This window comes from Sorex fumeus, unplaced genomic scaffold (assembly GCF_029834395.1).
Source record: "Sorex fumeus unplaced genomic scaffold, SorFum_2.1 ptg000044l, whole genome shotgun sequence".
Taxonomy (NCBI): Eukaryota; Metazoa; Chordata; class Mammalia; order Eulipotyphla; family Soricidae; genus Sorex; species Sorex fumeus.
In genome coordinates this window covers 26745988-26762535 of record NW_026606101.1, presented here as the reverse complement: position 1 = coordinate 26762535, position 16548 = coordinate 26745988, and the positions used below count along the sequence as shown (strand labels likewise).

The following is a 16548-nucleotide window of genomic DNA, read 5'->3' as shown; positions in this document are numbered from 1 at the left end:
GAAGCATTTCTAAAATATATTAAGACAGCTTTATGTCCTTTTGGAGGTAGTCGTTTTTTTAAAGGAAAAAAAAGGAGAACTTTTTTTTGCATAACATAATGTCCTCACCATTTCACAAAATAAACAATTCCAATTTGCTATTAAAAAGATAGAACATAGGAGTTGGGTGGGGGTGCTGGGGATTGAGAAACAATGCTTAGGAACTTGGCAACAGAAAGAATCATTATACCTGCAGTGATTTTCAAAGGAGAGAATTACAGGATATTCAGATGTGACAAATGCAGTTTCCTTGATGGCTTGAATAACATCCTTAAAGACAAAGAGTGTTGATGAGATAGAAGAGCAAAAAAAGAAAAATTTGTTCAAGGCACTTGAAACCATTCAGAGACTATTAATTTGTGCTTTTCAGACAATCAATGCAGGCAATTCAGACCTGGAAAACCTATTTATTTTTACACTTCTACGGTTAGTCTCTAGTGGTTAGACCCAGGGAGAGTTAATGACTGGCTAATGACGATTTTTTTTTCAGAGCTATCTGTTACTTCTCCAAATGTATGATACTACAAAACAGTATTTCATGCTGCTTGGGCCTGCTGGTCCTGGGGGACACTGGGGCTATACTGTGCAGTGTTGGGTCTCTGTGTTGAGGATCAAACTCAGGACCTTCTGCATGTTAATCCTGCATTTCAGGCCCTGGCGCTCCTTCTGGCTCCCTGGACTTTTTCTAACAGACCCGTCTTCTATCCCCTGCTTTAAGGAGAAACGTTGGAAATATCCTGAAGGCTTGAAAGCTTTTACAGACGTTCTTCTGTGCTTGGAAGTCAGGATCAGTCTTGCACAATATTTCATTAATGCAATGCAAACTTCGAAGAGATGATGGAGCATTTACTATTCCCTGTTATTTTGTGTTAACTTGGTGTAAAGAAGTCAGTAGAAAGGAAGTCCTCCTCCGTCAAATGCTTCCCCTGAGATAACACAGGGTAACAGACTGCGATCCTTCCTCTAAACAGAGAACTTAGATACTTGAAGTAACTTGGGAGAGAGGTGGGCACACCTGGCAGTACTCAGGGATTATTCCTGACTCGGTCCTCAGGGATTACTCCTAGTAGTGCTCTGTGGACCAGATGTGGTGCCAGGGATCAAACTGAGGTCAGCTACATGCAGAATGAGTGCCTGAACACCTGAACTATCTCTCCAAGCCCTTGAAATAACTTTTTGCTTTTTGTACTTGTTATTTGGGTCACATCCAGTAATGTTCTTCACTTACACCTGGCTTTGCACTCAGAGAGGAGTCCCAGAAGTGCTTACGGGACCAAAAAGGGTGCCAAGTTTAGAAAGCTGCATACAGGGCAAGTAAGATCTTATCTTCTGGACTATCTCTCCAGCCGTGAATAATGTTTGAATGAGCTGAGCATATCCGCCTCCTAATATTGCTATAGAACAGGAGAAGCCTTAAGAGACCAGTGACTCTGTTTTAAAAGGCATAGTTTCAGATCAATGTTTTTTATAAGCAGAGCATCATATTCTTACTGGTTTATAATTTAACCACAGTGTAAGTCTTGCTATTCAGTTAATCAGAAAAAAAAATTGCCTGAGAGATCTAAGGAAGCCAATTTGAAATGCTAATAACCTGATTCAGATGATTATTTAGTTAATTCTTGCTTTTCAGTTTCTTCCTAGTTAAAAATGCCTGTGACATTGATTGTCCATGTGAGCAGATCAGAATTACTCCTTAAGGAAATCTTGGGTCTGTCTGCTGGGGTTTTCCTTTGATCACTTCCAGCTAAGAGAGAAGAGTCTTCTTTTGAGCTAAGTCTCCTTTTTTGGCTCCTCAATTCAAGAGGACAACAGCTCTTTCTGACAGTTGTCTAACTGCAAACTCTTGGCTTCCCACTCAAATGTATTCTCAGTACTTCTCAAAAAAAACCCCATAATTTTGATTTATTTGATGCTCAAAACACATCGACTCAGAACTCCCCAACATCTTGGCTGAAGGAAGTGATATGCATGCCATGTTATAAGTTTAGGAAGCATCTGGGTGTCTTCTTATGTTTTAATAGAACCTCACCTTATTTTTTAATAGGACCTAGCAATGTTCAGCTAGGCTAGCTATGTTCAGACAGGCAGTGTAGACCTGAGAAGAATTTGGTGCTTGTACCCAGAGATCCTTGGGAGTTCCCAGGGTCTCACCTGGTAGTGTTAGGGGCTGAGGGTGGGCATGTGGTATTGGGAATCAAATTCAGTGCCTCATACATGCTAGGAATATGCTCTCCCACCAGAACTAACTCCTGGCCCTAGCATCTGAGATTCTAAATGTTTCACTTGGTGACTTTTCACACAGAGGTAAATCAAGAACCACTGGCTCAGACGTCGCAGTATCTATCAGGAGATAATATCACATACTGACCAATGTACCTCGCATATCTGGCAACCACAGAACTTTATTTACTCACTTATTTGGGAGTCACACCTGGCTGTGCTCAGGGCTGACTCCTGGCTCTGCTGTCAAGGATCACTTCTGGCGGGCTCCTCGGGAGCCTATCTGGGGTTCCAGGGATAGACTTGGGTTGTCTAAGTTCAAGTCAAACACCCTATCCATTGTACTATGGCTCTGGCCCCAGGACTTTGGGTTTTTTTCCACTTTGGACAGAATATCATCGGAGTCTATTGAAGAAGGTGCCCAAAAAACCAGTCTTTAAATTGTACACAGGGATTACCAAAAGGTCATTAGTGAGATGCTTCTTTGTAAAATGATCTTCCCTCTACAGGGCTGGGGAAACATTCTGGTTTGTGCAGGCAATAATGGATTACTCTATTGGTTTTTTAATGAATCCTGTGTATCATCACGTGTCCCTCTTTGCACTGAATTCTAGATGGTTTTTACTCCAATTTGTGGAGAGTCAGACAGTTTGTAGAACTTCTTGACAAGAATTTATAAATTCTAAGGTTGACAAGAATTTATAAATTCTAAGGTCATTATCTTATCTTCTAACACTTATAGACATTATTTACAATCTATTTTAATTTCTGTGTTCAATTTATTTTTAAGACACTAGGAAGTCTTTTGGGAAAATTGCAAAGAAAGCAAATTAGTAGACAAGAAAATAAAAGACTGCTTTTAAGTAAATATAGCTGGGGGACTTTGCCAGAGAAACTTCATTATAAGTGCCATCACACTTTAAAGCAGGGAAAGTAGAATGAAGGCGATTTTAAATGGAGAAAATGTTTCTTTTTTCTTTCTCAAAACTGGAAGGAAGGAATAGAAGGTAAAATGCTTGAAAAAATAATTTGAATTTTTACAATAGTTTGAAAAGGCTGTGGCTGTGTAATTTTAATACTTACTTTAAAAAGAATATCTGTACACATTGCTTTCCCGTGAGTTATTATTGGTTCTTGGTCTTCACCTTTTCCATCCCAACAGTCAAGTTCAACACATCTACAAACACAGTGAAATCACAACATTGTGCGTTTAAAAAAAAGTCAAAATCAGTTGGACAAATCCTAGTTGGACAAAACTGCAATAAATGACACTCAGGGAAAATGACAAGCTTGTATATGGGTTGAATTTTAGGTGATCATAAGATTTCTTTTTTAACTTTGTTAGGTGAGATGTTGTTGTTTTGCTATGTTGCAATACCTCACAGACTCATTATTTTAGCTTTTTATGATTCAATTATTCAGAGACCGAAGTACCGAGTTAATTTCTTCTAAAGTATATAAACACTATTTATATATGTATATGTATATATGTAACTAATAAGGTAAAGGTAAAGGCCCTCCCGTTGATCGTCGATTTGCTCGAGCGGGCCCAGTAACGTCTCCATTGGAGACTTTGTTGTTACTGTGTCTGGCATATCCAATACTCTCGGTAGCTTGCCGGGCTCTCCGAGAGGGGCGGAGGAATTGAACTCGGGTCGGCCATGTTGGCCACGTGTAAGGCGAACGCCCTACCCGCTGTGCTATCGCTCCAGCCTAAGAATAAAACTATATTTCTCAATTTTAATTTTCTATATTTTTTAATATTTGAACCTTCAAGGATCTACCAGTTTCTGAAAAAAAGAAAACTACTTTCAATAATCTTTCTGAGTCTCAGGAGAAAATTTCAGAATTTTTAACATTAGATAAAGTTCAATTTGCAAGTGTCTCTGGTGATTTGGAAACTCATCATTTTGCATTGTGCAGGACATATTTTAAATTTACAGCAAAATACATCTTTTGATGCACAGTAAGATTCCAGACCTTTATGAAAGATATATGTCTTTCTTTTCTCAAGGTTAAATGGCTATCATAATTCACTAACGGAAGAACAGATGTCCTTTTCACTCTAAATATGACATGACTTTTTAAAGAAAAGAACATTAAATTTAAGGGTGTCATAGCACTGGAGCAATGTCCTCCGTTGTTCTCAATTTGCTCAAGCTGGCACCAGTTAAAGTCTTCACTGTGAGACTTGTTGTTACCATTTTTGATATATCGAGTACACCTTGGGGAGCTTGCCAGGCTCTGCCATGCAGGCGGTAGCTTGCCGGGCTCTTCGAGTGTGACATAGGAATTGAACCTGGGTCGGCTACGTGCAAAACAACACCCTACGCGCTGTGCTATCGCTCCAGCCCAAGGGTGTCATAAGGAAAAAATTAGACAGAGATCTGGGTTGAATTTCTGACCTGCAACCAGCCAGGAGCACCTGTCTGTACATTTCTACTGAAGATTTCCCACCAAACTGCCGGCCTGTGAGATAGGTATTATGGGAAGAACTGATGAAGTAATGAGCCAGAGGATGGTCCATTTCCTGGTACAGCTCTAAACGATCTAGGAAGACCGGGGCATTTTCATCTGACATCAGGTATCGGCAAAACCCATCGCTTGATATAAGGCCTAGGAAAGGAAAGAACATCTTAGTAGACTTACATACACAGCCCATATTTTTTTCATGGAAGTTGAGGCAACTTTAATATATGTCAAAAACAAGTCACCTTCTGTGTTCATTTACAAAAAAAACATCTTGAATGAAATAGTGGAGTTGTACATTCTAAATAACTTAATGCATTTCACAAATAGATGATAACTTGCTTTTTTATCCATTACGGCAAAAGATGGCAACTCCCAAAATTCAGAAGCACTCTGAATTTTGAGCAACTGTGACCAGGGACCAAGGAGATCCGTGTCTTCCTGCTTCTGTCACTCATTCCTTATGTATTTGGGTCTCATATACTTCTGTCAAATGGATGAAAATGATGGCAACACCTCCTGCCCAGGACTGGCAGGGGGGACAAATGAGAATATATATAAAAAGGTAAGCTTAAAAATGGATAGTGTACAAATAAAGGGCATTACTGTCTCACAGGAGTGAAGAGGGATTGACAGTCTCTCAGGATTTAAACCCCTGGACATTTCCTATTTTGTATCAAAAACTGAGTGTGAGATGGTTGAGAAGTGTATGCAATGTTTGCTAAAGTATGGCTGCAGAAACCACCATTCATTTCAATCACAGCTTTGGGACATGGGGCAGGGTCTACGTGGTAAATGCAGTAGCACTGTAGCACTGTCCTCCTGTTGTTCATTGATTTGTTCAAGTGGGCACCAGTAACATCTCCATTGTGAGACTTGTTGTTACTGTTTTTGGCATATAGAATACGTCATGGGTAGCTTGCCAGGCTCTGCTGTGCAGGCAGGATATTCTCAGTAGGCTGTTGGGCTCTCCGAGAGGGGTGGAGGAATTGAACCCAGGTCGACTGCTGCCTGCAAGGCAATAACCTCCTTGCTGTGCTATCGCTCCAGCATAGATGACAGCATAATGAACTGATTCAATACCAAAGTTCTGGTGAATTTTACACAAGACATTTTTAAGGAACATAGAATTACAGATGTCATTATAGTGTCCTTGGTATGCCATCTTCAAATCCATTCTATTCTATATTTTTACTGCCATGTTCACAATTATAACCTGAATTTTTATGTTTAACAGCGGTAGGGCGTTTGCCTTGCACGCAGCCAACATGGCCGACCTGAGTTCGATTCCTCTGCCCCTCTCGGAGAGCCCGGCAAGCTACCGAGAGTATCTCGCCCACACGGCAGAGCCTGGCAAGCTACCCGTGATGTATTCGATATGCCAAACACAGCAACAACAAAATCTCCAATGGAGACGTTACTGGGCCCGCTCGAGCAAATCGATGAACAACGGGAGGGCCTTTACTTTACTTTACTTTACTAATATTCCCCAAAGTAGTTTTATAACTTGACTATGAAAGCACTTATCCAAATATGTGGTTCTAAATATTAAAAAACCCTTATATCTTAGTTATCCAATTAGTTGTACTTGCAATTTGCTATATTTCCCCTATATATTCTTGGAATTTATTCAATTAATCTGCCATGTTCATTTATTTTTAATAAACAATCTATAGTAACATGTATGGTAGGTAGTGAGTAGGAAGTATAATAGTTTAACCATATATAAATATATCATAATTTAGTACTCACTATTCTCTTGGTAGATACCGAGATCATTTCTAACTATAATTAAAATCATTTCAGTAAATATGCATGTATCTGCTGCCTAGGCACATTCATTCTTAGAGCAAGCGTCTTTAAAGCTATCAGAGTAGATGCAGTCATTGAACCGACTGACAAGCCCTACCTTTTTAAAAATATAGATTATGGTTGAAAGAATAAATGTCAAATACTTAAAAAGTATAGTGTTATAAAAATGGGAGAAGGAAACAGTAATGGGAAACAAAAGTGATAAGGAATTAGCAGAGTACTGTGCGTCATGTGCAGTAAGAGCCTTTCCAGATAGGTCCCATTCATGCATCAGGAGCAAGTGACATGCCCCAGGGAGACATATCAGCACATGCCAAAAAAAAGGCCTTGATGCAGGACAGCAGGATGGGAAGACAGTAGCTGAGAGGGTCAAAGGCTACATCAGTTGTATGTTAAACGTCTCTGAGTAATTAAGACTTTATTCTAAGTGTGCTGAAAAGTCTTGATGGTTTTGAAGAGTGAACTAGCATAATTAGTTGTTTACTCTGACTGCCATATGAAGTTCAGGGTATAAAAAAGAAAAGAGGTGTCTAGATTGACACTGGCATTTGTAGTGGAATGGGCATTCTCCTGGGAACACGATGAGGACTCTAGGAATGGTGGCGGCGGTGAAATGTGATGTGTTTTCAGGATCAATCTTGAAAAGTTTGCAGATGGAGATGGTGATTTGAAGTTGGTTCATGAGTTTTGGCGTGTAAATCTGGGTTTAAGATAGTACCCTTTCCTGTGATCAAGGAGTATGTGCACAGATACCGAGAATGTCCTTTCAACATCCAAACAAAAGTTCTATGGCAAAGCAATAGCTCAGAGAAAGCAGAACGCTTAATCTGAAAGTCAAAGGTGAATAAAAGAAACTGAACATCATCAGCCTGGATGAGCTCACCTGAAAAAAAGAGCAAAGTTGAAAGAGAAATCTAGGGAATGAACCTACATCTCTGGCATTCAGAGCAGGAAATTACAGAAATTCTCCAAGGTGAATCATTGGAAGCAGAAAGTCTGGCCAGAAGGAGGGCATAGTTTCCATTATGCTATTGTCAAAACATTCATCAAGGTTGCTGATTATATCAATCTAGGCTCCCACAATAAGATTTTAAAAAATGCCTTTTGCACTTGAGCCTCAACTATACTTTAAGAGTGACAGACTTGGGACTGAAGCAATAGCACAGTGGGTAGGTCATTTGCCTTGCACACGGCCCACCTGGGTTCAATTCCCAGCATTCCATATGGTTCCCTGAGCACTGCCAGAAGTAATTCCTGAGTGCAGAGCCAGGAGTAAGCCCTGTGCATCACGGGGTGTGACCCAAAAAGAAAAAAAAAAGAGTCACAGACTTTAGAATGTTTCATTGGTGCCGGAGAGATAGTACAGTGGGTAAGATGTTTGCCCTGCGTATGGCCAAATAGCATTCCATCCTTGATACCACATATGGCCCCTAGAGATAACCAGGAGTAATCTCTGAGCACAGAGGCAGGAGTAGGTTCTGAACACCATGGGGTGGTGGGCCACAAGCAAACAAACAAAAAATAAATTAGTTATTTGTAAAAAAGATGTTGATAGTCATTTCATAGACTTTTAGAGTTCAGAAGGACTTTAGAAATGAAATAGAACGTTTATGAGAACATTCATCACACTCCCTAGGAAGTGGTGAGTCTGTCTTTTTTCTTTCAATAGATTACAGCTGCTTTACTCCTGAAATCTCAGAATTTAGCACAATGCTTGGTGCTCAGCCAGCCTTTTATAAACTTTCACAATTAAGATAGGAGACAGGAAAATAGCTAACTGATTGCATGAACCTGGTCGACTCATAAGCAAAGAGACTGGCACCAAGAAACATGTTTCTTTGATCATGGTAATTCAATGACATGGTAGCAAATAAATTAAAGTGCCTTGTAGCACTACAAAGTGCTACATTTGATATTACTTCTCTCCTCCTTTTATTTAAATCACAATATTTTAATAGTCAAAACACTGATAGAATTCATTAATAAAGCACTCTTGGTGAAACAGGTAGTTGAGGCCCTAGCAGAAATTATAAAAATTATGACAATGATAAGAGCAAACTCATGGCTTAGGAAAATACACGTGGTGAGGTTATGTGATGTGGTGCGCTACGCAGAGACATAAATAGAATCTAGTTCTTCAGTGAATGTATAAACCTTTCAGTCGAATTTGCCAGCATGAGATAAGAAAGAAAAAAGAAGACTTATTCTAAACTAAGATCAGAACAGGTTTGAGTAAATGAAACAGAGGCAACTTGAACCTACATCTCTTCACTGTAGAAAAAAGTCTGAGGCCAGGAGCTCAGATATCTGTCCACGCTCCTGTCCCAGTATATTAGATGGTTTTCCACTGCTCTGGGACCAGCTTACATTTCCTCTCCAGGTCTTTCCTTTATAAAATATTGAAACAGACCATGCACAACTTCCAAACATTCACTTAAACTGGCCAAGGTTCAGAATCCCCCATAATTTACTACAATTTATTTGTATTTAATTTTGTATCAGTTATATTTATCTTCCCAACCAGAGGTCAAATGAAGGGAGAGAAGGCTCATCAGATCCTGTATTAAATTTATTTGACTTGGCTAAATGAATGGGAAAAAGGAAGTGGTAAAATTTATAGGGAAGAAAATTCTTTTCAAAGATTACAGGTCTATATTAGGCATTTTAAACATTATGAATCTGAAATATCAAATATGAAAGTACATGGGTCAATATCACTATTGTGTATTAATAAAACAGCTTAGCATGAGATTTAGGTGGTGTGGAAAAATTCTGATGCAAGGTAAAATTTGTATCTATACCAGGAACAAAAAAAAAACAGTCCATTTTTGGTTTATGGAGGTCCACAGCATTTAAGGAAACCTTTAACTTAAAATAACTCAAATAATCACTTCTTTTTATATTTTCTACTTTCATTACCTTTTTTCTTCAAATCTTCATCAGGTTCGTACATTTCAATAATCTGCATTGCCCTTTTAACATCATAAAATGGGAATAAAATTTCATTCAGTCGAGGATCTCGTTGATGCTAAGATGAGAAAAGAATTCCATTTAGGTCGACATTTCTTGCCCTTGGGACACTACACATTAATCAAACATATAATTTCTAAAGCAAGATCTGTCTAGAATATCATATTTATAGTTACAAATATAGAATTTCACTGTCTTCCTTTCTTTCTTCCTAAAAATCTTCAAAAAAATCCAAATCCTGGAGTATTTTGTTGGTTTCTCTCACTGATTAGTGAATTAGACTATGGAAACACACTTTTCCCCCCTGTAATAGTTGAAGGATACATAACATGAGGTGTATGTTATCTGTATTATCTTCTAGTTCTCATAGCACAGGGAAGAGTATTTAGCATCAAAATCCAAGAGAGGTCAACATATTTTTTAAGAGGAAATACAAAAGTAACACCTAAAGTCCCCCAAATAGATAAAATAATATTTATTATTAGTTCGTGTAAATGTCAAAACAAAAAAAATAATGATAACAAAAAATTTCAAATAGGCAATTGCTGTTCATTATCCTTAGGCCCACTCTATATCAATAAAATATTGGGCACTCTGCAGACTTCATTTTCTTGTGTAAATATTTATCGGAATGAACCAGCGAAAATAATGATGGAAAGTAATCAGCACCAGGTCATTGACCACTTAAAAACAATATGAAAGTCTGAATTTTAATATTGTAGTTTGGAAAGTCTTTTTCTCTGTGAAATCTAACTTGGTCTGCAATATTGAAATTCTCAAGACAGTAAGTAGGAATGATCATGGCACTTATGAGACTGATGATATCAGAAGCACCTGTGTGCTCCTGGGACTATATGAAGCACAAGGACCAATGCTGCTCCTGCAGTTCTTTTCCTAACCTCATGGCAATTCTGAATAAAGTCTAGTTTACTAACTTAGTGTGTATGCATGTGTGCGTGTGTGTGTTTGTGTGTGTGTGTGTGTCTGTGTGTGTCTGTACCTGGAGGTACTGGGCCCACTAAACTTCCTTACTGTTCATTGTGGAGTAGAGGATCAAACACTGTCCTTGGTCAGTCATCAACTACACAGAATAGTGGAAGATAATTAATGGAACAGTGGGAGATAATTAATGGAAGAGTGGGAGATCATTAAGTGTAAGCAAGACCTGGTCAACAGCTAGGATCTTGGGAATGACTCTTTACCCAAATATATGCACAGACTTTACAAACACCAGCAAAAGTATTTAAGAGACAACTGTTAATTAAAGGTTCATATGGATTTCCCTTTCCCATTTGCTTTCAAATGATCATTTCAAAGGTGGGCTGCACAAAATGGATGTCTTTGGCCAACAGGTCGCTTTAAGGTAATTTCTTGAAGCATTTGTGGGCTAGTCTCTTCTGACTCTCTCCCTTCCCCATAAGATGGTTAACTTTTAAGGAGTTAATATCTTTTTGTCAATGTGTCCCAATGAAGCATGCTTCTGTTGTAATCTAAGAAATTACAGCTCACAACAGCTCACATCCATGCATGTGGGAGGGCAGAAACTGTTAAGTTAGTACCAGCCTTAAGACCATAAACAAAGTTGTGGGCTACACAGAGGTAGAGAGTTGTGAGGTGGACCATGGAAGGCCAGGCACGTGAAAGCATGCTACATCTTGTTTAAGAAATGGATGGCTGCCATGCAACTAAAGAACCCGCTATTCAAGGAGATGGCAGGCACTACTCTCTGGTGAAAATGCATTGTTTTAAAACACACACACACACACACACACACAGAAAATCCAGGCACATTCCTTCTCCCGTCTCTGTAACGAATATCATGGAAGAAGATAATGGTGGATAAAAAGATCCTTTTTCAGACCCACTGCAGTTCATGGTTGGCCACTCCTTTTCTTCCTTATTAAAATTAAGTCTTTTGATTTCGAGATCTATGCAGTATGAATATATACTCAGTATATATACATACAGTTCTCTGGACTCATGAAGATGATGGGGCAAATCCATATGAATCAAAAAGTGAGAGAAAGCAGGGTTGGTGGGAAGTTAGGAACAAAAGCAGAGGGAATCCAGACATTGTTAGGTGTTTTTGTTTATATACACATATGAGGGTGCTCTAACCTGGGTTACTTTGAGGCACGTTCTGTCGATAGCAGCAGTGGCATCACACTCACCTGAGGGCTTGTTAGAAGTGCAGATTCTCAGGCCCCACCCCAGACCTACCAGATCTGATTTTCTGGAGTAGAACCCATGAATCTGTGTTTTAACAAGCCTTGCAGGCGATTTTGATATGTTCCAGTTTAAGAAGCATTGCTCCAACATGTAAAGGTATGCATTTTAATATATTTGCATATCATTAAATTTACCTAAGACCTGCAAGGATAGAAGAATGCTAAAGATTTGATATGCCCTTCCAATGAAATCATATTAAAACTTAGCCCAGGGGTCTAATACTCACTACTACACCTCACCTACCTCAATCAACAGAAGCATCAGCAGGGAAAACCAAGTCTTAAGATACATGTACCATCATTCCTTATCCCAGACATTTGTAAGAAATCACATCAAGAGCCAACAACATGAAATTGCATTTGTGTTTGATCTACTCTATCAGATGGCATCATCTTGCGCTTTCCCTAAAAATTTCACATTTTAAAAGGAAGTGCCTGGGGTACTGTAGCATTGCCTGGGGTACTGTAGGAAGTGCCTGGGGTACTGTAAAAGCAAGGAAACGAATGGAAAGTTGTGTATTTCTACCCAAACAGTACCACTGTAGCACTGTCCTTCCGTTGTTCATCAAGTTGCTCAAGCGGGCCCAGTAACGTCTCCATTGTGAGACTTGTTGTTACTGTTTTTGGCATATCGAATATGCATATCGAACATGTCACGGGTAGCTTGCCAGGCTTTGCCGTGCGGGCGAGATACTCTCGGTAATTTGCCGGGTTATCTCGCGAGGCTCTCCAAGAGGTGCGGACGAATTGAACCCGGCTCAGCCGGGCCGGCTATGCGCAAGGCAAACACCCTACCGCTGTGCTATCTCTCCAGCCCTCTACCCAAACTAAAATCTGTATATGCAAAAACATACGAAGAAAGGAAGAAAGATCATTTCCAGGTAACCTCAGAGCAAAAAGTTTGTAGAAGAGCTCCACAGGAACGAAAGAAGAGTGAAGCAAATGTGTTCACCAATCTGTTGGACTAAGGATTTTTCACTGTGATTTGGAGAAGCAGTGTGACTGGGGCATTTGCCACTTAATGTCCAGAGCTTCAGAAAATGAGATTCTGATGAAAATGGTTCACTGAACTGGAGCCAAGTGAATGATGATAATGATCATACCTCCTTTATTATGTATTTATTCTTATGTAGAAAAGGCATCAATCCAAGCAGTATTGGGAAGGACAGATGCCGACAGATATATAAATAATATTCTAATGAGATATAAAGATGATAAAAGAATTATCTGCAATGGTAAGTTTACTCACAAAACCGAATGCCTTCTTTTCTCTTTTTGCCTATGTATTAAAAAATAAAGATACTATAAATGGTAAGATATCTTGGTTTTTTTTCTTATAGTCTTTCAGGTGCAAAATACAAAAAATTAAAAATCAGTTTTAGCACTCATGATGATGTGTGCAAGTCAGGGAGAAGATTACTGGGAACAAGAAAATCAAGCTAATTCTTGATTATTATAAGCATCTAAGAATTTTCCATCTCTTTCTCATTTTGATTTACATCTCGTGTCCTTCATGCAATTCTGCAGTCCTCTCAGTTTGAATAGTCTCTGTAGAAGTCAAATAGAGAACGGGAGCAAAACTAAAATCAATTTAGCTTCTCAAAGTGGGAAATAAAGGTGAAACTGACTTAGAATTAGAGATCTTCACTACACAGCAAGTGAAGTAGGCAGGAGTATCTAATCATTGAGTTCATAGTGCAGGCCTCTATTAACTCTCTTAGATTCTTCTTTTATTGCCTAATCTATAAGCAAAGAAAGAAAGTTTTTATCAATTTAATAGATAGGATGAAGAGCCACCAGTATCATAGAATTTACTATTAGAATGACAGATTTTCATGATTAAATTCGTTATGGAGAATATCAGAAGATTTATGATACTCATTTGTTTCCAAAGCCCACTAAGCAATTCAAGGAGGAACACAGCTTATCCACTAGGAGAGTAAACCTTAAAAAGATTTTTTTGTTCTGTTTGCGGGCCACACTCAGGGATGCTCAGGACTTACTCCTGGCTCTGAACTCAGGCATCATTCCCGGAAGGGCTTGGGTAGCCATACGTGGTGCTGGGAATTGAACCTGGGTTAACTATGTGAAAGGCAAATGACCTACCTGCTGTACTATCACACCAGCCCTGAGAAAGGACACTTGAATGTACAGAGAACCCGCCTGAAGTGTTTAAACACAGATCATAACTCAGCGGGTCTCTTGAGATTCTTCTGCTGGTACACACATTTTAGGAGTAGTGAACAAGGGGGATAGTCAGAAGAAGAGGGCAGTAAATCTAACACTCCTCGTGAATTGCTAGTTAAGTATTAAAGAAATAATGGCAATACAAACCCCTTTACAATGACCAAAGCAATAAGGTAAAGGTAAAGGCCCTCCCGTTGATCGTCGATTTGCTCGAGCGGGCCCAGTAACGTCTCCATTGGAGACTTTGTTGTTACTGTGCCTGGCATATCGAATACTCTCGGTAGCTTGACCAAAGCAATAAAGGGCTGATAATCTTTTCTCTCCTTCCAGTTTCCTGAAGATACACAGTAGTACACAGTGAACATAAATTTTCACATAAAGCATAAGAGCATTTACATACTGAGTGGTGGAAGGAGAATAAAGCATTCTAAAAATGTTTAATATGATTTTTGATTATATAGACTCCCCCCACTACCTAGCTAATTGGTCAATGCATATGTGGTATGTGTCTGTCTATTGATTTTTGCTTTGTTGATCATTTCTCTGGTAGCCATGCTGAATTGTTTCTAATTCAGTGAGTTTTCCAGTTGTCAGTTTTTAATATTCAGGCAATCACTATTTGCAAATAATGAAAGTAAGCTCTTGTCATTCTGTATTCATACAACTCCTTTATTTTTCCTGGTCTTACTGCATAATCTGGGGCTTTTATTACAAGGTTGAATTTCATCTTGTCAGATTGTGGGTAAAGCATTTTGAAATGTCTTGGTCTGAGCTTATGAAATCACAGATCTTTACATGATAATGCTTCCACCATCTTAAGTGAGCTACTTCTGTCTCCTCTCAGTAGGGATTAAAAAACCCTGTGTAAAGGGTGATTTGATTTCTGACAGATGAGAGAAACAATAGTAGAACCCCTAAAAACCCTGCCCCCACCACCACAGGAGGAAGGACAAGCAAAACTTTTGACAAAACTTCTTCAAGAGATGTTCAGGAGCTGGAGAGATACTATAGCTTCCGGTAGGGCATTTGCCTTGCATGTGGCCAACCAGGTTTGATCCCTGGCATCCCTTATGGTCCCTGAGCACCATCAGGAGTGATTCCTGAATATAGAGCTAGGAACAATCCCTGAGCATAGCCAGGTGTGGGGGAAAAAAAAGATGTTGAAATTTCTGTCTAGGGACCAGAGAGCTAGAAGAGCAGTGAAGGTACACATTTTGCATGTAGCTGACTCAGGTCTGATTCTGGACACTACATAGTCTCATGAGCACTGCTGAGAGTAACCTTGGAGGTCCCTGAGTTCTGCCCAGATTGTCCAGATCATCCTCAGCACAGCAGGGCCTGAGCAGCAACACGTCCTCAGGTCCTCGCACTGAACCACCACCCTGTTGACTAAGAATCACTAGGAGATCCCCCATGTGATGAATCAATGAATCAATAAATAAAATGTCAAGGCTTAGACTTCTAAGAATAACAAGAGTGATTACTGGATAGGCCTAAAATATAAAAAATAAATGGTGATTACTGGATAGGCCTTCCCATAGAAGGAAAGGCAAGGGCAGTATCTAATCTCAGGAGTTCAGAACCGTTTCTATATTTAAACAGCAAAAGGCATACTGAAGTCTTCATAAGGCTTAAGAACTGTCTGGTGCCAGCGACATCTCTGGGCATACAAAAGACATTTTTTGAGGAAGCGGCATGTGACGCTTAGGCCAATTGCCTCCCTTTGTAAGAAGCAAGCTTCCTGCCCATCTTACCAAGACTTAAGATGTTCAAAGGCCCACAGGGTAGGAAGAAGCTGAGGAAGCTAAAATAAGATATATATTCCTTTTAATCAGAAGAAGAGGAAAGGGTTAAGGGAAGAAAGCAAGTCAATTTAAGTTCTGAGCACTAGTGGCATAAGAATGTGGATAATATCTGGGTAAAGATTGTGAATATAATATTTTAATGACTCAACATTAGTAGAATAGGAAAACTTGAAATATTTTCAATTCCAATAAATACTGTAATGTATTGGCTGGATTATTTAAAAGTGGAGGCTTCTGTACTGATAAACAGAGTGCTTACTTTCTGCACTGGGGCTTCTAATGTGCAATCCTATAAATTGAGGGCTGGTGAACGCTGTCTGGGACAGAAAGAGAAGCTCCTTGGCAATGATGTGGTTCTCTCTACAGACTGACAGTCATTCCATTTGTCTGTTGTTCTTTCTTGAGTCAAGACCTCGTGTGTGGATGCCATTTCTTTTTACATGGTGTCATTAGATATAACCTACACAGTTTTGGCTTAAAATATATTGTCCTCATTTCAATTCCTACTATTTATGTTAGAAAAAGAAAGTGGATTTTCCTTTGGGGGTACATTAGAGTCGAATGGGTTTCACTAAATAGAACATACTTTTATGTATATGTAGATAAAAAGTTCACTGTAGTTGGAATCAAAGTTGCAACCTTTACGTGTTCTAAAGTATTTTTCTCTTATGCTTAAGCAAATTACATCAAGCAGTTTTAATTGTCACGTGAAACATAGTCTAAAATTAGCACTGTGTTTATTATAAAAATAAAAAATAAAAATTTAACCTGTAATCCAATTGGCCTAGTATGCGCTAGATTTTCACCCAGGAACTCCA

At 39.1% G+C, this 16548-nt stretch overlaps 1 protein-coding gene across 6 annotated transcripts in view; it reads right to left on the bottom strand.

Annotated features, from left to right (window-relative positions):
• The window catches only part of PLCB4 (phospholipase C beta 4), a 444937-nt gene that overhangs the window by 86647 nt on the left and 341742 nt on the right, over nucleotides 1–16548 (bottom strand). For all 6 annotated transcript variants that reach the window (XM_056121270.1, XM_056121275.1, XM_056121273.1 and 3 more), the window contains exons 12-15: nucleotides 9460–9568; nucleotides 4665–4875; nucleotides 3343–3436; nucleotides 230–309 (exon numbers count right to left, since the gene is read on the bottom strand). In XM_056121270.1, the coding sequence (XP_055977245.1) occupies nucleotides 230–309; nucleotides 3343–3436; nucleotides 4665–4875; nucleotides 9460–9568 (494 nt within the window). The remainder of the gene's footprint in view (nucleotides 1–229; nucleotides 310–3342; nucleotides 3437–4664; nucleotides 4876–9459; nucleotides 9569–16548) is intronic.